This window comes from Solea solea, chromosome 7 (genome assembly GCF_958295425.1).
Source record: "Solea solea chromosome 7, fSolSol10.1, whole genome shotgun sequence".
Classification (NCBI taxonomy): Eukaryota; Metazoa; Chordata; class Actinopteri; order Pleuronectiformes; family Soleidae; genus Solea; species Solea solea.
Window position 1 is genome coordinate 26251375 of NC_081140.1, and position 22693 is coordinate 26274067.

General features: G+C 39.5%; 2 protein-coding genes across 6 annotated transcripts in view; both read left to right on the forward strand.

Annotated features, from left to right (window-relative positions):
• wdr95 (WD40 repeat domain 95) overlaps positions 1-18608 on the forward strand; it is a 31137-nt gene extending 12529 nt beyond the window's left edge. For 3 of the 5 annotated variants that reach the window (XM_058634151.1, XM_058634154.1, XM_058634152.1), the window contains 22 exons: positions 11-103; positions 190-235; positions 321-367; positions 1055-1172; positions 1772-1841; positions 2284-2524; positions 3439-3544; positions 3966-4117; positions 4902-5004; positions 5061-5167; positions 6922-7010; positions 7107-7161; positions 7252-7297; positions 7627-7686; positions 11395-11551; positions 11619-11705; positions 11805-11863; positions 12478-12610; positions 12721-12760; positions 14289-14377; positions 15522-15685; positions 15926-18608. In XM_058634151.1, coding sequence (XP_058490134.1) covers positions 11-103; positions 190-235; positions 321-367; positions 1055-1172; positions 1772-1841; positions 2284-2524; positions 3439-3544; positions 3966-4117; positions 4902-5004; positions 5061-5167; positions 6922-7010; positions 7107-7161; positions 7252-7297; positions 7627-7686; positions 11395-11551; positions 11619-11705; positions 11805-11863; positions 12478-12610; positions 12721-12760; positions 14289-14377; positions 15522-15685; positions 15926-15937 — 2074 coding nt within the window. In that variant the 3' untranslated portion in view covers positions 15938-18608. Of the gene's footprint in view, positions 1-10; positions 104-189; positions 236-320; positions 368-1054; positions 1173-1771; positions 1842-2283; positions 2525-3438; positions 3545-3965; positions 4118-4901; positions 5005-5060; positions 5168-6921; positions 7011-7106; positions 7162-7251; positions 7298-7626; positions 7687-11394; positions 11552-11618; positions 11706-11804; positions 11864-12477; positions 12611-12720; positions 12761-14288; positions 14378-15499; positions 15686-15925 lie in introns of those variants that run through there. The other 2 variants (XM_058634153.1, XR_009240904.1) reach the window with 2 other exon arrangements.
• Positions 18609-22225: 3617 nt separating this feature from the next.
• b3glcta (beta 3-glucosyltransferase a) overlaps positions 22226-22693 on the forward strand; it is an 84799-nt gene continuing 84331 nt past the window's right edge. The window contains exon 1 of the mRNA XM_058634852.1: positions 22226-22471. Coding sequence (XP_058490835.1) covers positions 22393-22471 — 79 coding nt within the window. The 5' untranslated portion in view covers positions 22226-22392. The remainder of the gene's footprint in view (positions 22472-22693) is intronic.

The following is a 22693-nucleotide window of genomic DNA, read 5'->3' on the forward strand; positions in this document are numbered from 1 at the left end:
TGTCTTACAGCGACAGAGAGATACAGTTTTATGATCTCTCCACTCTGGAGCCTTATTGTCAGATTAGTGCTCTGGAGACGGTTCCTCTGACATTAAACTACGGGTAAGTAACAAAACCACGTGTGTGTGTGTGTTTGGATTCTGTAGTTGAATAAGGTCTCACATCATGGTGTGTGTTTTTCCTCGTAGCTACACTGGACCTGACAAATGCTGTATTTTGTATGGAGACGCTGAGGTTCGAACATTTAAAAAAAATAAAATAAAAAATACAATATCAGAGTTTTATTTTTATGTTTTATTTATTTATTTTTATGTTTCAGGGATGTGTGACTATCATTTTAATTTCCTCTTTTGGAGATACACTCAGGTAAATGTGCTTTTTTTAAAGACCTACTGAACATAATATATTCATATTGTGGCATTTACATTTTTAAAATGTGTATATATATACTGTGTATATATATATATATATATATATACATGTATTGTGTTTTAGTCATTTTTGTCCTCTATTGGGCAGATTAGACTCCAGATCAACCTTTATCCATCAATTTTTTTGTTTTCTTGTTCTCCTCAGTGATCAATTATTGTCAGAAAAATACATTTTCATTAGAGAGATACATTTATAAATTTCCCTTTTCTTGTATGTGCACTAATACAAATAACATAAAAATTATACGGTCAATATGTATTTTAGAATTTTTACACACTTTCCGGTTTCTATATCCATTCATCTATAAAATATTAAACACTAGCTTTGACAAGTAGAAATGTAAAGAAATATAATGAAATGTGTATGATTTTCAATCAGAATAAGGATTTAAATGTCTGGTCGCTTATTTGTTCATCTATAAATTTTGTGTTTAATAAAAAAGACAGACAGAAGCACATAAAAAAACAACTAAGTTGGAGACATTAAAGACAATAGAAAACCAAAAATTAACATTTGAGGAATATTAATTCTTAACTCTTAGGATGTCTGCCTCCAGAGTTTGAAAGGATTAAATGCACCTGATTGTATTTAACCCCCTTTTCTTTTTTTTTTTTTTTACAGATTGTGGAATAAATTCCCAAAGGTTGAGAACATACCAAACATAGTGATTGACAACGCAGCGACCTCCCCCAACGTGACCTTTGTCAGATGGAAGGTTCATCATGACTGGGTGACGCAGGTGTGGCATTTGATTTAAAGCTGCAGTGTGTAACTTTCTTTGCTGTGTGTATACAGCTGTAGAGCCAGACGGGCGGGGACAAGAAATGATTATCCTGTAAAACGAGCGGGTTTGTTTTAGTCGTAAGAATTCAAATTTTCATGGGTTACGTTTTCAGTCAAATTATAACCCAGTGTTTTCTCAAACTTTCTTACAACCCCTTTAAGGACTGTATTTCGTAACGTGTTATAGTGCATTACCGCGTGTTATACCGTGCGTTACTGTGCGTTACTGTGCGTGACAATGACTTACAGTGCGTTACAGTGTGTTACTAAGATCTTAAAAACACATGGATTTCACTCAATCAGCAGAGGTCACATTAGAACGTTTGTATGTATTTTATTCATTTTATATCATCATTTATATATAATTAAGAATTTCTCAGTGTATGTTTCTTACTTTATAGGCTGTGAATGTTCTGTTATTTCCTGTTCTTGTTTGGAGTAACTGTAATAAAAGCAATTTCCCTCCAGGGGAAATGAAACATTTCTTATTCTGATTGAAAGAAAATTACATTTTGTGGATATTTAAACAGAACTAACTCTTCTCTCTGAAACCAGGCAAGATATTTCCCGAGTTTCCAGGCCATCGTCTCCTCGTCCGGTGACGACTCGTCGGCTCTTGTTTTAGGTAATTAGCATTTTCTCTGTGTGAACACAGCAACATTGTTACCTGAACTTAAAAATAAACAACAAAAATCTGTCTGTTCTTTCATACGTGGTGTTTGGGCTGAAAGTGCGTACGATGAACAGTAATTATGTGTGTGTTGAAGGCAGCCATGGCAACAGAGCTCTGAGGGAATGACTCACCAATCAATGCCTGTGTGTGTGTGTGTGTGTACGTGGGCATTTCCACTTTCCAGCTGGGTCATTTATTTTGATAATGACTCACCCTGGATCTAAAAAGCATGCTTTGATTGATGCTCGTACAAGTGGCCTTGTAACATATGTGTGTGTGTATATATATATATATATATATATATATATATATATATATATATATATATATATATATATATATATATATATACGTGTGTATTTTTGTTCTTTTTTCCCTCTCTTTCCGTCTGGAGGCCGCGTGCTGCCTCTGACAGACGCCGGGCAGCGGCTGAGCGAGATCAGAGAGTCCTGTTATGAAGGGAAGACCAAAAAGGTCCAGTTGAGCTGGACCCCACAGACGCGGGCGTCCAGCGAACAGACGGTGTTCACCATTTACAAAGGAGTCAAGAGCTTTGATCTGTGTCACAAGCACAGCTTGTTGATCACCGGGGGCATGGACCGCCTCATACGCATGTGGAACCCACATTTCTCTGGGTTAGGAACCAGAATTCAGTGGACTGTAAAGGCCCAATCCTAAGATTTTTCAACCTGGACTCTCTATGATTTTACCCCTTTAACACCTAAGCCTCAATATGTCCGTCTGGATTTTTTTGTTGTTGCTTATTTTAACCATAAAAGGACCAGAAAATGTCCTGTGAGTAGGTGCTTTTGCCCATTTTTCCAGAATAACTTTCATTATCTGGCAGTTATTTACAATTTACTGCATGCTAAAATATCTTATGAAGAAAAACTAAAAGCACTGCAGTCTTACATGAACACCAGATTTTGCGTGTTAAATTTGATCAGTATAAAACATATTTAAAATAAATAATATTAAGTTTTTGCGTCAATGTCCAAAAAACAGGCCAAGAAATTTAATGCTGGAACCTGATTTCCAGGCCTGGAAATGGTTTGGAATGAAGTGAATATTTTAGAAACATTTTTAATTGGGATATTAGGTAAAAACCTCCAAGCTGCACGGACGTCAGTCACTTGGTGTGACATTATTTTCACTCACGAGTGACGTTAGCGAGCTCTAACCGGATGCTGATCTGCAGAAATGCCAGATGCGTTTATTTTATTAACGTGTCGCTTTCGAATGACAAATATAAGACGTGGTGGAGGCTGAACCAGCTCCTACAAGGACACTGTGACTCTGTGTCCACAGAGGGAGAATACAAGAAACCTCAGACTCAAACACAAAGGCATCGATTTTATTCACGCAAGCGTTTGACACGCATTTCCTCAGAAAGGCGGATATTTGTGCGGATACAAAAGACGACTGCATGTCATTTATCTTCACTGATACATATTTTAAAATATGGGAGCCAGGTTGAAAAATATCCTTGAAATTTCCCCTTCAACATGAACATGAAAAACATGCCCTTTTTTCTTTTTTTTCTTTTCAGGAAACCAACAGGTATTTTAAAAGGCCACTGTGCTCCCGTCGTCCACCTGTGCATCTCCTCAGAGGACGGTCACGTCTTCTCCGTCTCCATTGACGGCACAGTGAAGGTGATTCCTGACGTTTAAATCACATTGTTTATATCTTAAAGTTTTATTTTTCTAAAACACTGTTGGGTTTTAGAAATATATGAAAGACATGAAAACAATTTAGGTCTCACAGCTCGTCCTAAATGCTGCTGCGCGTTAAGGGGAACTCAACTCAGAGTGACTTGTAAAGCAGTTGTTTTCAGTGATTTTCCCCAAAATTGAATGGGAACATACTTGTGTGATCAGTGACCAATCACACCGCCAAAAACTGTTGACAGGAAGTTGCAAACAGAAGGACACACTTGAAAATGAACATTGAGCAGTAAAATAACGTAACTTGTCATGGAATAATAAGTGTTTTGGAACTTTTAGCAGCCTGTTAAGTCCAATAAAGTGATAATTCTTCACGTTAATGGTGCAAATATGTGTTGTCACGTGTCAGGTGTGGGACATACAGGACCAGTGCTGCCTGTTCACAGCAGAAGCCAAAGCCAGCGGGATTCACAGCGACGTCACCGCATGCTCGTATTCTTCGGCTATGAAATCCCTGTTCGTCGCCGCAGACTGCGTGGCCGCGCTCTCGCTCATGATGAGGTTGGTTGTCATTTGGCTTTTTTGTGTTTTATTCATCATCATAAAATCCAAAGACCTTTGAAGAAAAAAAAAAAAGAAAGTAGTCCTCAAAAGTAATTAAGGATAACGATGTGTGAAATTCACAAGGAGGACAGCTGGGGATTTTCAAGTCGACTTGCATGGAGTGAATGAAATAACCACGAGATAGTGATTTGGAAGGAGACGTCATGCTCGTCTTTATTTGTTTAAATTTAAATATCAGTTGTATCATGGCAGAGTTTAGAGTTTTGTAACAGCATTTTCCCACATATGGAACTCTTAATACAGGCAAAATTAGTAACAATTATTACTACGTATTCTGTAGTTTGAGAGAACTCGAGCTAGTGGAAACGCGCCATAAAATAACAAAATCTAAACAGAATCTCAGAAGTGAAAGTGGAAACCTACCACATTCTCAGCCAGTTGTGTTCTTTTACTTCATTTCAGTTTGATTTAAAGTTTGCTTTCAGAACATTAGTCGGACGATGATGAGCTTTGAACGGGCTTTTTCATGTCGGAGACATTTAGACCCAGAGCTCATGTTGCCTCTTTCAGTCAGAGGCTCAATAACAGGCACTTTGAGATTGTGACATTTTAACATTTTCACTGCAAATCATGCCAAACTTGTACTCACGGCATCAGGGAATATAAAACATAGAGCTATAAGTGAGCATGAAACATCTACTTTCATGGTATTTTATTCTTCACAGACGCCAGCATCTCCTTCACATTATTATTTCTCATTTTAAATTTGTCATTCTTTAAGGCAACAAGTCTGCCGGCGCCTGACTCTTTCGCACAACGAGGCCGTGACGTGCTGCGGCTACAGCGAGGAGTTCCGGGAAGTCGTGAGCTGCACTGAAGGATCCGTGAGTCCAACATCAGCGGCGCATTTACGGTACGTTTAACTGTTCCTGTTTTTCAGGTGGTGAAAGTCTGGGATTTGGACACCGGGCGTCAGGTGTTTGAGTTCGGGGGCACACGGGATCTGTCTGCCATTACGTGCATGACATTTGACCTTAAAGGGAGGAGGTAGAGTATCTGAATTTAAACGAAATATACTTTAATTTCATGTTTCTCAAACTGTGGTACATACACAGTCTTTTTTTTTGGATAAAGGACACAGCACACAAACAGGGGGAAGCTCATATCAGGCCCAGTTATTTCTACCTAAATTCTGCAAATGAACAACTAGAACAAGGAAACACGATATTTATGTAAATCTGAAATGATATTATAGTGTTTTTATTTCCAAATTAAAATGTTCTTTATCGCTCAACGAGCAGCTGTTTGTCTGCCCACTACTCCATTGACTCCCAGAGAAGCTAAGCTTCCGTGGAAGTGACAGTTTTTTTATTTATTTATTTATTTATTTTTTGCCGCATTTTGTCTAATCAGCGTTTTATTCTGTTTCACACACAGAGAAAAGTTAAAGCTGAGCTTCAAGTGATTTTACAGAGGCAAGTAAATACATTGGATATTAAAATAAAATCAATAAAAAAAAAATATTATAGAAATAAAAACAATTTAAAATCAAGCAGACAAAGAATTTTTTATCTGCTCTGTGTTTGCCCTCCCTTATTTGTCCCCGATGGGAATTTGAAATAAGTCACAGGGCTTACACTCCCACTCCTCTCCAAGACTCGAGCTGGTCCCCTGAGTCTCCAAGACTCGACAAGTGGTCTTTTACAGTACATGTTCTTCCCTTTTCATCTAATCAGTCCCCCTTTAATTCAGAGAAACACTGAACAGATAAAGCATCTGTCAACTTAAACTTAATAAAATGTCATTTAAAATATTAAACATCATTAAACAAACAGATATGAAAGTTAAAGTGGTTAAAATTGGCAATATCAGAAAGCTGCAGTAAACAATAATGTTTTCAATTATACCTCACAGAGAGAAGGTCACCGGTTTAAATCCTGGTTCAACTGAACGCCTTTTCTCTGCAGAGTTGCATGTTCTCTCCGCGTGTGTGTGTGTGTGTTTTCTCCAGGTTTCCTGGTTTCCTCCCACAGTCCAAAATCATTCAGAGGTTAATCCATTCGTGTGAATGTGAGAGTGAATGGTCGTTTGTCTCTGTGTTTGACCTGTGATGGACTGGTGACCTGTCCAGTGTGTCCCCCACCTTTCACCCTATGTCAGCTGGGATTGCTCCAGCTGATTGACTATAGCAGTGTTTCTCAGTGCTGGTCCTGCATGTTTTACGGTGCATTCACACCCACTCCTTCTTAATCGAACCCTAGTTTGTTTGCTCGGAAATTCCGGTTTGTTTGGTCCGCCTGGTCACTTCAAGTGAACCAAATGCAGGAAGCGGACTACAACGCAGGGCATTGTGGGTAAACACAACCAAAACATACTTGCGTGTAGAACGATAGTCGGGAGAAATGGCTGAGTCTGTTGTCGCAGCGCACGTGACGTATGTTCACATAAAACGTTTTAATCTGATGTGGAGGAAACCGAAGTTGTCCTACATTGAAATAACAGATGAGTTTTCTTGTTTGTCTCGTCTCCTCCTTCAGTGATTCTTGATGTAGCGCCACCTTGGGCGAGGAGGGGAACACGTTATTCAAAAGGTTTGGTGCGAAAATATGAAAGCAAACTCCGATCGGCTGAATGTTGCAACCCCCAATAGGGTTAGTCCCCAATCGTACGATGTTTCCCTGCTTCAACACAAACTCATTGTGTGTTGGAGCAGGGGAAATTTTCAAAACCTGCAGGCCAGTGCGTCTCAAGGACCAGGACTGAGAAACCCTGCCACTATCACGTTTATCCTGTATCTGCAGACTCATCACAGGTGGAAGAGATGGATGTTTGAAGATCTGGAACTTCAGCAACGGTCAGTGCCTGAAGACGCTGAAGAAGGGCACGGATGGTAAATTTTCATTACTCCCTGAAAAGACAAAATCACATCCAAGCCCAACACTTTACAGTAATTGTGAAAAATCACTTTCACCCCTCCCCCCCATAGACGGAAAGTGCCTGGAGGTTTGCCACTGCATCTTTCTGAAAGTTCACCGAAATTGGTGAGTAACAACGTGACACTCTGCAAATAATTCTCCGCTCGATGCATCAAGTCTAATTCACGTTGCGCTTGTGCAATTTGTATTTTAAAGCTATGTGATATCTGCGGGCCGGGACCGGACGATTGACATTTACTCAGTGAGTACAAGAGAAAAGACAGAAACTCAGGTGTTATGTTGTCAGTTGCATTTCACAGAAACCCATATCCATCATTTCCTCCCCGTGTCTCCCTTCATACTGCATCCCATTTGCATTTATTTGCCGTCATTTCCAGGGGAAGGAGCAGAAAATATGATTGATAGATTGAATCACATCCAGCCTGTTTTGAATTTCATTATAACAACGTGACGATTGAGGGGAAAAAGGTGTAACTCGTCACGTCATTTGTCAGGTTATTAAGAATCTCAATAATGTTCTGCTGTCCTTGTAATACACAGGTTTGAAATGTGTCTCTGTATTTTATTCAGGACGCACCCGGCGACCTCCGTCACGTCCAGAAGCCGCAGCCTTCGTGGCAGGATGATCTGGTGATTCTTGAGCAGAAAACTGTCCAAAAAACAGGATCAAATAATAGGCAGTTCAATGGGTTTCTGCAATAATGTTTTGTATTCTCCCCCCTGCAGACAAATATCTCACACAGACAACATCATTATTTTTTTTCTGTGTTCAAAGTGACAAGAGGACAAATTGTGTCTTTGTGGTCGGGACAGAAAACACGATTTAAAACACACATTTATCAAAACATTGCAATTTATTTCAACTAAAAGTGAACAACATATAAGTATAACATAAAGGTGACATAGTTTGAATATGTTTTAGATATTAACTAGGCCTTTAAAAAACAAAACAAAAAACATATTAAACATACATATGTGAACAACTGAGTGGTACATTAAAAACAATATGATAAATAAATATGATAATAATAATAAGAAGAAGAAGAAGAAAGAGAAAACTACACCAGGACAAATACAGCAGAATTATAATCAAAGAACTACCTCCAGAAATACAAGTTGAACTTCTGCAAAACAATTGTTCACATAGTTACTCTTTTAGTGACCTTTACTGACGACAAAGGGACATTTTTCATTTGCTACAACATCTGCAGAACAACAGCAAACAAAGGTCATATAATACACATAACGTATATGCCACAGAATAAATGCCCTAAAACACACAAAAAAAGTAAAGAAAAACTATTAAAGTACACAGACATTATAGCCTAATATGTAAAAACAAGGCATTTTACTCATGGAATTAGGCCAAAAAGGAAGCATTGAAACATTAAAAGGGTTAATTTAATCAGAAACAAGGACAATTTAGGTTCATGTAAATACATGTAAATCACCTTTCTTTTATTAAAACCAAGTGGCAACTATCACCTATCAGACTAAAAATAAAATGAAACCAGTATCTCACAGGAATGTCCAACTGCAGCCACGGAGCTAACACGCTAACATTTTCCAAGCACAAGTTGACCTGAAACCAGGCTCCCATTGGACGACAGCAGCTGTCAATCACTCTGGTGTCCACTCACGACATTCTCGCACAAAGACGATAAGTAGGGCTGCAGCTCACGATTATTTTCATAATCGATTAATCGAATAATCGTTTGGTCCATAAAATGTGGAAAAATGCTGAAATAATGATTATTTCTTTGTGATATGGAGCAAAGAAACCAGAGAATATCTACGTATAAGAAGCTGAAACATTAGGAAACTTGTTTTAATTATTTAAAAAAAAAAAAAACCCACTAAAAACCGATTCATAGATCATGACAGTTAATTTAATAATTGATTAATAATCGAGTAATGGAGTCATTCTGACCTGCACTGCTGTTATCTGTGTATCTATTTATCTTCTTTGTCACATCTACAGAACAGAGATGATAAAGTGTTTCGTGTCCTCGGTCATTGTTGCACCTTCAGGACTGTGGAGACAAAACCATCTCTGCTTGTTCTATTTTCATGTTAGACAGACACACAGAGCAGAGGACACTGCAGACCTGGCCCGACACTATATAAGCTTCTTTTTATTATTTGTTATTTTGCTGACTGGCTGGAAAGCTCTGAGAGAGATGGGTAAGAAAGCGCTTGTGACCTCTGACCTACTTTGCGGCATTGCCTGAAGGAACATTTTGAAGTGAACAGTGGGCGACCTGAACCCACTGTCTCCCTTTTATCCTTCTCTCCTTGTTCCATTTCACTCAGTTTGGACATTTTTCAATTCCACACTATATCTAACAGTTTTTTGTTTTTTTACTTTCTTTTCATATCTCATATCACATCAGGGAACTATTGGGTTGCTGTTGTTTGTGCTGTAGAAACATGGTGCACAAAGTAAATAATAGGAGGTTTAATTTCTCCAGCGACGGAAACCTGATTTTAATGTACCACTCTTCTACATTAATGTTCTTTTGTGAGTACTCTACAGCTGATCAGTTTGAAGAGTTTTCCCCTTAGACCACATGTGTCTCAACTTACACAAAAATACTTATGGCTAGAATATTTAATTTTAGCCAATTAATCGTCCTAAATGTTACACACTGGACCTTTTAATCCTCTTATGACCATCAAGATAATCAGGCTGCCTGGAATTTTTTAGATTTTTGTAAAAATTGTCAAAAAAATTATCAATGAGTGAGTGCTTCTGCCCCTTTTTTCCAAGATAACTTTCACTATTGATATCTGGCAGATAGTCTACCTTTTAGGAATTACAGTACTGAGACGCTGACGTCACAAACGCTGGTGAATCTCGTCTGTGATTGGATGGTGTTCCGCGGATGGTCCTGAGGTTTTACCGTAATGACAAGTATATGGGCGCAAAGCTCCATTTCTCTGCTTTGCGGTATCCATCCATCCATCTTCTACCAATCTCAGCTGTGCCAATCTCAGCTGACATAGGCCGAAAGGTGGGGTCACACCCTGGACAGATCGCTAGTCCATAGTAATTACTGCAACATAGTCGACTTTAGGTGTAAAAACAATACCATTTACCAACTGTAGGGGGTCCCTGAGAACAAATCTTACTCTGTGTTACTTTACGAATTACTGTGACACATTTTTCACCACACTTCTAACAAACGATACCTTTTATCAAGTGTAGGTGGAGCCCGAGAGGTTAAGAACAAAACTGAGGGGGATCTCATTCTCAGTAATGCTGAATGAAGCATTCAGAGACCTGATGCTGCGTCGCCTGCCATCTCTTTCATTACGGCTGGTGGTTACACTCACACCCAAGAGGCCCATTAACGGAGCAGAGAGATTGCATTAGAGGAGCCAGGAAAAGAGAAGAGAGCTCTTTGATTATGTGCAGATTCCTCACTCGAAATAGTTTTTCATTAAAGTCCTGCAGGAGGAAGATCAATAGTTTTGTTGCAAACACTGTACTCTGGTCTCCTCCTCATATCCACCGAGGCTCCGGTTAACTGCGAATCTCCCTGTTTCCTTCCAGATGGTCAGTCTCGTGTTTCGTCTCATTAATATTTTAAAATGTGACCCAGTTCAGCTGAACATGTTTCGCTCAGGCGGTGAGTGTAATTCAGGTTCAAAATGCCATCTGCTTTCCCCTAATTTGGCTCATGAGTTGAGTCGTTTCCTCGTTGGCAGCTCAGACTCTCCGAGCAAATATTCTCGTTTGGTGAGAAATGAACCCATAAAGACAGATGAATCAGTTTATATCAGTGTGAAGTTTAGGCAGCAGGAGTAATGTTTGACAAGCCGGTGTCAGCTTGCTCCGGCTTTGATCCACACTCAGCTCGTCCAGAATGTGGTCACACTCGGCTGCTGATCTGTGTGAAACCAGGGCTTCAGCTAAAGCTGTTTGACATTCATATGTTTGTTAAAAACATAAAAACCTCACTTTCTGAGGTTATTCCATGGGTAAATTATTATTAACTAATATATCTAAACGTATAACATATTATATCATGATAAATATTTAATTTCCAATTGAATCTCTGATTGGTTTCTTTTTTTAATCTATAACGTTGCTTTGTTTTGAATTTTGTGTGACTTGACCTCGCCTGGTCCTCGACATGGACACAGATTTTACTTTCGGCCCCAGCTGTGATTGACTTTGACAGACCTGATCTCGGGACGTAGCGTTGCTTTATAGGATTGGAAATAATGAGTCTGTTGAACTGCGTATTATTTTTGATTGGTATTAAGGAAGTTTTAAACGAGGGACACTCACATTCACTCACATTTGTTGTTGTTGTTTTTTTTGTCCCCCAGAATAACGGTCATAAAGAGGACATCCTGTGTGTGGTGCAGTGTCCTCCATCCCTCCTGGCCACCAGCAGCTATGACGGAGAGATAATCGTGTGGAACGTTGTTTCTGGACGTATCCAGTGTCGCTTTGTCTGCCCTCACTCAGCAGAAAATGCTGAAGGTGATTATTGAATGATTAATATGCTGCAGTGGACAGAATCACATAATTATTTTTATCACTCTCACAGGACTGGACAAAAGTGTCCCAAGCATCATTTTCCTGAAGAATGTCCCGTTTTCCTCGGCCACTCTGCTCCTGTCCTCTGGAGCGGCCGGTCAGTGTCACGAGCCGTAATTATCGCAGACGGTTGCTCTTTACGACCTCCAGCGATGTCTCTCACTGCCGTTTAAATTATGCATTTTCTCTGTTAAAGGTTGTATAAATGTCTGGCGAGTGCTCAGCGGAGGAACCTTTGTGAGCGGCTTCAGAGCTGTGAGATATTTTACTGATTTTATGTAAAATTATGTGACTGAAACTAGTTTTTATTAACATGTGTCGCACATTTGAACAGAATTTTCAAAGAAGCGTATAACTGTCACAGTGGAAAATATATGAAGAATCACGTTATAATATGATAATTATGTTATACAAACGTGATCATTGTATTGTATAAACTATAAAATAAAATCACAAAAAATAAAACAAAAACTTAAATAAATCACATAAAACGAATTCGACGAAAAGGAAAAGAGGTTTACTTTTCTTCCTCTTTGTCTTCACATTCGCTGATTGAAGAGTAACCAAATATCTTAACTGCACACTTTCTATGCTGAGCTCCACTGTTTTTTAATAGCTAGAAGGTATTTTCTTTGCAGATGATGCAAAACTTTAATTTGGGAGGTTTGTGAAAACGGGTGCGTTTGCAGGTGTCGTCCTCCCCTAAAGCTGAAATATCTTATCTTTGAAATAATTGCAAAGAAAGCAGGAAACTGTGTTTTTTGAGCCATTGTACATAGCCCCAACTTTTAGTTTTCTTGCTTTGCTGTCACATTCTTGGAGAGACGACGAGTGTGGCTAGTAACCTTTTCATAATTTCCATGTTGCAGTCTTTATTCCAAGAAAAGATCACAATCATGGCTAAAACAGAAGAGGACACGTTGCTCTACGCTGCCGACCAAATTGGTTACATCTACGTTTACGACATGAGCAAATTTAACCCTGAGGAAAAATCACCACGACGTGAGTGTCACCTTTACTTTCACTTACACAGCGAGTAGAGTGGAAATACACAGTTTAATAAAACTTATCTTAAATGTGATTCTGTTTATTTTTCACCATTTTTTTTCCAGCTCAGTACTTCTGGCGTGCCCACACCAGCAGAGTTTCTGGGTAAGTGAAATTCATATACTTTTGGTGCTTTACATTTGTAGTCCGAACTGGGATTTCCAACTCGGAGCAACCTCACCAAGAGGACAACCACTGCTACTTTACCATTTATAGCTCTTGTATCGTATTTGTTTCACAGGAATTCAGTCGTACACGCAGTAATATTTTACCGTTGCTGCTAAAATACCACATAGAGCGTTGTTAATGACTGGTTTCGCTAACAGTGGTTAGCCCAAGATACATTTGTGTCCATGTTGTTTTTCCAACTTCTCAACTAGAATGCGATAAATTCGGGTGATGTCACTCCCAGTTCCGAGTTCCGATGTAAATGGAATACATCACATTTTTAGCTTCTTGTATCTGTCAGTCTCCTGGTGAGCGCCAAGGTTATAATATGTGACAAAAACTAACGCTATAACGTAAACTAAAATGGAAAAAAACATTTTCGTTAACTAAAATAAAAATAAAAACTAGAGTTTAAAAAATAAAACGTTAACTAACGGAAAACTTGTGCAAAGTACAAGTACGTTACGTGATCTGCAGAATCTAAACGCTGATTGGCCAATGCATCAGTGCGTTTTCCGTCTGTGCATTGACGAATTTGTCGCATCGTGTCCGGTGTGAACGCAGCATCACACGATATGCAGATGACAGCCTGATGTTTGTAATGTGCTTAGTTTTCGTCTTTGTAAATTAATTTCGTACATAAATAATGTATTTGTGTTCATATTAAGTGTTTTTTTGTCAAGGGTGCACCTGTGTGAGCACTAAGGGTTGAATACTTTTTGAATCTTGAAAACAAAAAATTAAAACTAATTAAAAATACCCGCTCCAAAAACTAATTAAAACTTAACTCATTTGAAAAACAAAAACTAATTATTATAATCCTGGTGTTTAGATCCTTTATGGTTGTAGTCATCTGTGTCTTGGGTCTTGTTTTTTTACTTTAACTTGTGTCGTCACACGGAACACAGATCCCGGCATCGTGCCACGCCATGTCTGCATTTCAGTCAATCAATGAATAAAACTTTATTTATATAGCAGTTTTTAATACAGGGCAATGTAACTGAAAGAGGATAAAAACAGGGTCAAAGAAAGCAACTCACTGGACCGCCCCCCAACAATGCAACCATTTCAGTTGATAACGATGGCTGGTTTTGTGTATTTAAAACAGCAATGGAGAAGTGAAGAAGTAAGGGAGAGTAGGAAGTAAGGAAATGAAGTGAGGTCTCTGTAGATAAATCTTCTAATGTCATGGAGCTCCAACGGTAGATCAACACCAAGATGATCTACCTTAAACTCACTGAGTGTGGCCAGACATCAGAGAATCTCAACGCTGATTGGTTCGCTATTCACGATTTTCATTTCAATTCATTTTTCTAAAGTGCCGTTCACATCCGTGCAGATTAAACAGACGATTTTCAAAAGGTGAGATACTGCTGAGCAAACGCTCGCCAACCAACACATTGGATTATTCAGAGACTTCTGCCGTTAACACTTTCTCCAATTGTGTCTCATTATTCTGCTCCAGCCTGCAGATTGTTGACAATGATCAAGTGGTGCTTACCTCGTCCACCGACTGCACCGTGCGTCTCTGGAGTCGACGTGGAGAATTCATCGGTGGGTGTCATTCCTCATCTATCAGCCCCCCCATTCTGGACATTATTAATGTTCATGCAACGTTAGGATCATTAATCTTGATCAGTGGGAAACACCACTGTTCCCGCTGATCACTGTTATTTACACAAGGCTGAATTAACCCTAAAGGGATCAAATGATCAGTTTTTCTCAGAAAGTGCCCTCATTCTTCTTTCTCTTTCAGATGTGTCAATACCTGTCATTGCACACTGAAAACCATCAGGCAGGTTAACTATATTTTAGCACTCAATATTACTTAGCTGCAGGTGTGTTAAAGCTGTAGTGTGTAACCTTTGGTGATTTTTGTTGTTCTGCTTCTCTTTGGTCTGTTCTTATGCTGCGTCCTTCATCTGTCAAGTAATACTACTGACGCTTTTCCATTATACAGTTCTAGCACGACTGGGCTAGACTCTTCTCGTTTAATTTTCTTCTTTTCCATCAGTGATAGTACCTGGTGTTTTTTTTTTAGTATCGTCACTGGAAGATTCACGAATGTGACGTTTGACACAAGAACCAAAGCAAACAATGCTGCACTGTAGATCAGTTAAAAAGACTTGAAAACATGCGTTAATCTAACAACATTTAGCAATGGAGAAAGTCGGAAAAAGTTTCTGAAAGTTTCACTTTTTTGAAAATGTCTTCGCTTTTTGAAACAAACTGTAACTTTTTGGAATTTTTCCAGAGCAGTGAAATGCAAAAGCTGGAGTGATGTTTCGGCCCCATGATTATCCTTTGCTTGCTGAACTTTTTCCCAATTTAATGCAACATTAAAACTGTTTCTTAGCTCCCGTGTCTTCAAAAATGCACATAAAAAGTGATGGAATCTCAGCTGTTAATCTAATCTAGATTTTAAGACCCATTGAGATCAATGCGTGTGCTGGCCAAGAAAGGTAGCCATAGTTCACAAAACAGGGAGATAACAGTTACAAAACAAACATTGAAATTTAAAAGTGCAAGTAAATAGACAAATAAAGTGTAGTAACAATTTAAGAACACAAGCACTGTTCAATGGATTCCCGTTGTCGGTCTTTTAAGATAGAGCGAAAAGCTCCCAATGAAATACATGTTGATAAACTTAGTTCTCTTGTTCACCATGTTGTTCAGAGTCCTGGTCTCTGATCCACAGGGACCTTTGGGCAGTCTGATATCTGGAGCATCCACGTCCCGTCTTCCTGGACGCACCCGGCTGTCCCTTACGAGGTCCTGACTCATCCTCTGAGTCTTCCGGATCATGACTGGTTGAATTTTAAAACCCAGTTTCCTGATGACTGTGACGGCCGGGAGCTGGAGGTGAGCTGCATTATTTCACAAAATGATAATCTGATTATCTGAGCTCAGTCTTTTTTCTAACTGCATAGAAACACAGCAAGGTGACATTTTTCTCCGATATCCATCAGTGACAGACATTAAAACCCACATTTTACCACAGCAGCGATTAAACTGTACATGAGCAGAGCCGGTGTGACAACACATGCAGCTGGAAATGTGACAGATTTATGTTTACAGTGCTTTCTTTCTTTTGCATTTCAGGCTGTGTCATGAAAATTGCCAAGCACACTAACAAGCTATCGAACCACCGGCGCTCGGAAAGGCTTTGCTACTGTGCAGGACCTGACCTCTCCCTCGCTCCCTCGCTCCCTGGCATTGATCCTCTCATAAGCAGCGCTGAGGAACTGCAGTCGACTGGGAAAGATAAAACTGTATCGATCACACTTTGGAAACTGCAGCAAAAATGGATTGGAATTGTGGGTTGACGGCGTGTAATCACACACACAAATGGCCTTCGCAACAACAGACTGTAAAATAAGAGAAGATGTTTGATAAAAGTGGGAGAATGTGGACTGCAATATTAAAGTGATAGTTGAGGGATTTTTTTGGGGGCGAGTATGTGAACTTTGTGTCTCTTTGAAATCTGCTCACTCTCCCACACCAAAGTCCATCGAGAAAGTCATCGAAGACTCTCCAAGACACCAAAACTTACCAAACACTGTGTCCCAGAAAGCTTAAAATACTGATTTTCTCAATGGACTTTGGTGCAAGAAGAGTGAACGGTTTATGGACAGTTTAGTTTTACATAAAGAGGAAAAGGTAAAGTAATTATTACCAGAGCTTCTTAGTGGTATGTCAGTCATCATTACTGGACAATGACAGTAAAGATTACAGTGACTTTTACCTGGGGTGAAAAGGTCTGGAACAATTACCTCAGCTAATACTAATCCCATACGGTTTAGACCAGTAGTAAATACTATATGTGCGTTAATCTCCTTTTCACAAGCAGTTTTCCACGGATTTTTAAGCATGCATCAAGGGCACTATCACTTATGATATCAAGAAGCATCGTAGTACGTACATGACGACAGGAGGTGACGGCGGTGCGTAAATCGAGTGCAACTCGGTGTCCAGGAAGTCGGGGTGAAGTTGTTTTTGCGTAGCCAGTGCAGGGTTGGGAATCACTGGGTTCATTACCCTGTTGCACTTCCACGTTTGGGCCCTTAGACCCCGATTTACCCCTCCCAACTGTGGTAGTTTTACTGAGGTTTCTTATCCTGAGCAATATTGGCCATCAATATTACAGATGTCCTGTTTAAAATGACATTACTCCACCTCCACATGTAAAACTAATCTGGTCTGAATACTAGGGATTATGTGCCATACTGCACCTCGTACAACCACACTATCATTTTAAGATGCTTTAAAAAAACATTGTGTTCTTACACACAAAGTCAACCATTACATGTAAAAAATGATCCCACGTAGCATATTACCATTAAAGTAAACAAATGTCTTAATGTTAACACAGGATTCGCATGAGAAAGGTGGTTTTCTTGTGTGACTCTGACGTTCTACTCTCAGCTCTGTGAAGCTTCATATAATTTTTTATTTTATTTTATCTCATTGTTTTGTTTTTAGTGGCGCTCAAACTTTCCATTTTGTTCTCTGCTCTCGTGTTGTGTGTTGGGCCACGACCGGGCAGATATTATGGCTGTTAGGGTGTAAAAACTAACTGTACCTGCCCTGCACCAAAGAGAAGATAAAGTTAACAATAGAGCCGGTGAAGCATTTGGAATTAATTTGAAGTGCCATCAATTTTTACGCTGGCCTCAGCTAATTTGGGTGGAATAGCGTTACTTTCCCTCCCTCCTCCCTGATCACAGCCCTTTTCAAAGTTAAGTTGGCTTTAATGACAAATGAAAAGTGGACAGTGTGATGCTGATAAACATGATATGTGAAAAGTCTGCAGAAGAACATAGTGTTTTTTTTTTATATAGAACTGAAATCCAAAGGTGATAATTACAATTTAAGTGAAATGAAATGAATCAAACTATTTTTAGAATATACACATCACACAGTTCCTCTGATAACAACCTATAAAAGCCTTGTAAAACCAGACCCCAAAAAAAAGATCTTGGAAAAACAGACCCTGAAAAAATCTTAAGAACAAACCTGAACAAAAAAATCTCGTTCAGACAGAGACTTGTGACTAAGTAAATGAAACTGTAAAAAGACGCAGAATCTTTTTCTGTTCTGTAAGAGAACAAAGGAGGTGAAAGTGAAAGTGACACAATAATGTTTGTACAAGCAATAACAAAAGCTGTGACACAAAAGGAGCTGTTTTAAAGCTAATTTTGATGTTCCATCAAGTATTGTCCCAAATTTATACTCCTCAGTTTACAAAAATCATACCCCTGGAGCTTTAGAACACCGCAATTTATCATCCTACACACACACACACACACACACACACACACCCTCTCTTCTGCAACTACAGCGTTTTAATGTTAACAAACACACAGAGGAGCCCAGGGGACTTAATGCATACACCACATTTATTTTTTTGATTACAGCTAATATTATCACCTGGCCCGACCACATAACCCAATTACCCTCATACTGTATATATGTATATCAAAATATATATATATATATATGTATATTCAGAGCTGCGCTAAATTATTTACAAATGTAAGCACTTACATTTTGTAAGTGGAGGGAAAAGGTGGGAAAAGTCATAATTATAGGCTACAAATATCTGTGAGTTATAGTTAAAACCAAAAAATAAATAAAGGTGTGCTGTTGCAATTACGAGCAGCTTACTCACAGATGATAAACTATTGTAATAATTAGGTTTTTAAGTCTGTATTCTTACAATTCTGTGGAGATTGATAAAGGGGGGAAAGTATAAATATGTGCAAAAGAAATGGTTAATAGTTTAAAATGATGACTGCAATCCCACACCGTTCCAGTCACACACGGTGTCCCTCAAGGCTCAGTGCTCGCTCCCATCGGACTTCATTTCCACCTCTACACCGATGATTACCAGTCCAGCAAATCCATTACTTATGCCACATTTTGAACTGAGAATTTTTACAGAATTCTTATTTTCATTTTAACCCATAACATATTTTAAATGATCACTGCGTGATATTTTTGCAAATCTGTGACAAACAGATCTGGAACTGAATTGGATGCGGGCCACCACATGGTTGTTGTAGTGGTTAGCACTCCTTCTTGCTTGCCTTTGCAGCAAGAAGACCCGGGTTCATGACGCAGTTGGAACAAGGACACTTCTGAGTGATGGGCGCGGGCGACCCCCGCGACCCTCATGTGGAGGATAAAGTGGTAGTAGACGAGTGAGTGAATTTTGAACTTTCTGACGTTTTTGAAGGCCAGTGGAGGGAAGGCCATAAAGGATGCTGTTGCAGTCATCAGGTTGAGAGTTTATGAAGGCCTGAATCAGTTTTTCAGCATCCGATGTGTGGAAAGGCTTTATTGAAACTTATCCAGACTTTTATATCAGTGAGACAGTCTGTGAAAGTGGAGAGAGCATGGCAGAAGTGATGGATCTGCTGGACAGGTATTACTGATAAACATCGGCGTAGCAGTGGAAATGAAGTCTGTGTTGTTAAATGATGTATGCATGTCCAGAATGAAAATCAGGGGACCGAGCACTGAGCCTTGGGGGACACCGGCGACTGGAATGGTGTGGGATTTGCAGTTATTTATGGAAGTGCACTGTCCAAAGTGAGACCCTTCATAACTTCATTATGGCACCCTTTTTGATTGGAAGGACACCCAAAGGTAACAAAGTTGCAAGGACATCATATAGGACACTGCATCACGTTTCACTCCTTTGGAAACAATCCATTTTTAAATGTATATTTACGTGTGTATGTGTGCACCTCAGTAATGACAAAACACTGCTATAGAATGTAACAAACACTTGTTTATATTTAAAATGTACGCACTACAGCTTTAACATCTCGTGACATTTCACGTTTATTTTTATATACATTTCTTACATGTAGAGTCATTAAAATTTAAGGACATGTTAGTGTCTCCAGACTGAGACTTTCATCTGACAGAACATGCAACTGCTTCAGTGACAGAAAGTGCACTTTGTTTCTTTAATCTGAAGACAGAAGACTGCGTCTCTGTAAAAATCCTCATGTAGCTGTCATTGTCCAAAAATATGCTCCTTCATTTGGTGTCACTAGAAAAAGAGAACATGAGGGTGAAACTGTCTCTGGTTTCTTGTTACCTACCAGCTCTGGAGAGAGCCTTTGTTTGTTTGTCGTCAACAAACCTGCACTGATCAGTCAAAGTTCATAAAAATAAATGTTGCCTTCACAGGATGTCAGAAAGACACGGTTCTGCTGCTGCACATCAAAGAAAAAATAAACACGGCTGTGAGAAGGTGACACTGAGAATGATGGGACTCATCGTACAGACGTGAACAAATCAACAGTAGGTTTTACACTGTAAATAATTAAATCATGGCATCATTCTCCAGTAGTTTTTGAGTACATTTTCATATTTTGCTTTGTTTATTCAACACATATTATATCTGTTTAGGTCCATTAATACGGAGACAGATGTAGCCTTTTGTCGTCTGTCATTGTGCACATCGCAGGAGAGCTTACGATGAGAGATGAAATGGAGTAATACCTTCAGAGATCGTGGGCACAGTATAGAGTCCAATCAGTTTAGGACAAAAAAAGAGTCTATGTGGGCATTTAAAACTGATTATCTCTCCAGAAAACAGAGCAAGAGTGGCAGGCCCAAAGGGAAATATTGAAAACTCAGCTCGTCGCCCATCCATCAGATCTACAATTCTGCATTGTTTGGTTCCATTATGGTGTCTTGTAATGTTCAACTAAACAACTCTCTAGACCAGTATCAGCCGCAGAGGTTAAATACCTGGTTCTTCCTACTAGTTGGTCAGAACTGAAGAAGCCTCTTGGATGAGAGGTGAAACGTCTTCAACTCAACTCAAACAAGTCCCAGTCGCCCACAGCTAAACTACTGAAGAAGATCATGACCTGGATGACTGAGAACCTTCACCGACATACGACTCCCAAAGTTTAGACCAAAACAGACTTGGCTGTTTTAAAAAAGTGATAATTAGGTGATAATTTAAAGTGATAAAATCCTGAGAAACCTGTTGCTAGGCAACGCCAGCTAGCATGCCGGCAACATTCACGAAAACAGTCCATTGCGACAAGAAAATTCCAATGTTTTTACCCTCCACCGAACGTCCATTGGAGCTGCAGTTTTTGAAACATCAGAGAAAATTCTGAGCTTTCAAAAGGTTTTCTGTAATTATGTTGTAAAATGAGTTCAAATGGACTCGTCTTGTAAAACACTGTAAACACAACCCTCATTTGAAAGCAGCGTGTTAATTAAAGAAAAGAGAACATTGAGCGTGTACTTAGTAACTCAGAAAACCTGTGGATGAAGTGCGACTCAACGAAAACCTCTAACAAGGTAATTAAGCGCTTCCATAAAGGCCATTATTAGTATCTAATTATTTAACATAATAACTAAAGTCTGACATGATAACAGTTGCCATGTCCTCATAAACTGCTGTTTATATTATCAGCCTTTCGCTGTTACCACACTGTTGTCTCCAGAGGACGGAACAATAACAATTACGGCAACCAAACATATTTACACACACACCTCCGCAGATGTTTCCAATTATGTGGCTAATTACACTCCCACTCCAGCTGAAGTTCTGCAGGAAACAAATGATGTCACTAATTTGCGAGCACTCATCACAGATGATAAAGGTGTGAGCCGCTCCGCCAGGTTGAATCTCACCGAGCCGCGAGTCCGTGGAGTCGAGACGCAAACGGTTTGCTGGGAGTTTTCATTGATGGTTTCTAAAAGAGGCAACACTCTTGAGTGCATGTAACGCAGCAACTGCCTGAAACGACTGAAAAACACAACGACCCAAGTCATTAAAACTCATTAAAACACTCTTACTAATTAAAACCGTTATAAATAGCTGTGTTCATTTGAGGTTAAACACTAAAAGCTGTGTTTCCATTGTGGTACAATTCAGTTTGGAACAGTAAAACCCTTCAGTCAGGTGTGTGTTTCCACTGAGAACAGTAACTTTACTTGAGTGACATTGTACCGATGCCATTGAATTGAATATTGTACTCCCTTGGTACCCCAAGGGAAGGTAGGCTGTGTATTTTCTACCAATCCTAATGGAAACGTGGAAATATTTGTTCCTTCCCGTGTTCTGCCAGCTTGAAGATTATGTACAGCCTTATATGTACAATGTGTTGCTATTATTGCCTTTGCAGTGCATGATATGGCATATTAAAATGAATAACTAAAATATTTCTGTCAATTCCGCTGGTCTTGTGGGCTGATTTTGACCCGCGGACCGCACGCTTTGACACCCCTGCAATAATAATGTGTGTGTGTGTGTGTGTGTGTGTGTGTGTGTGTGTGTTAGTGACCTCCCCTCGCCAGCAGAGGGCGTCCCTGCGCCTCACACAGAAAGTGGTGTTTCCTCTTCAGAACCAACCAGAGCAGAGACTCTGCTACTGTGGAAGGGAAAAGCCCTGTGTGTGTGTGCGTGTGTTTCATATCCACAGTGAGAAAAGCTCATACACGGAGAATCTTTCCTTCTTCCTCGTGCACCGCTGTCAGGACTTCCTCTCTCTCTTTCTCACACACACTCTCAGCCTCTCTCTACCAGGATGCTGTGGAACAAACGGCGCGTCGGTTCCAGAGTAACAGCGGGCTGTTTGATCTTCTTCTTCTTCTTCTTCTCCGCCTGTAAGTACTCACTTTTTCTCTTTCTTTTTTTTTTACTTCCTAATCCTCGCGTCAGGAGACTCGGCGTAAGAAACAGTGTCGCCAGTTTGTCCTGCGCTGAACTGGAAACATTCACATTCTCCCGTGTTAGTATTAGTGTGTGTGTCTGTGTGTGTTTTTTAAATGGAGCTGCGTGAGTGAATTTGCCAGAAACTGTTGAAAGAAAGTGCGGAGCCACGATTC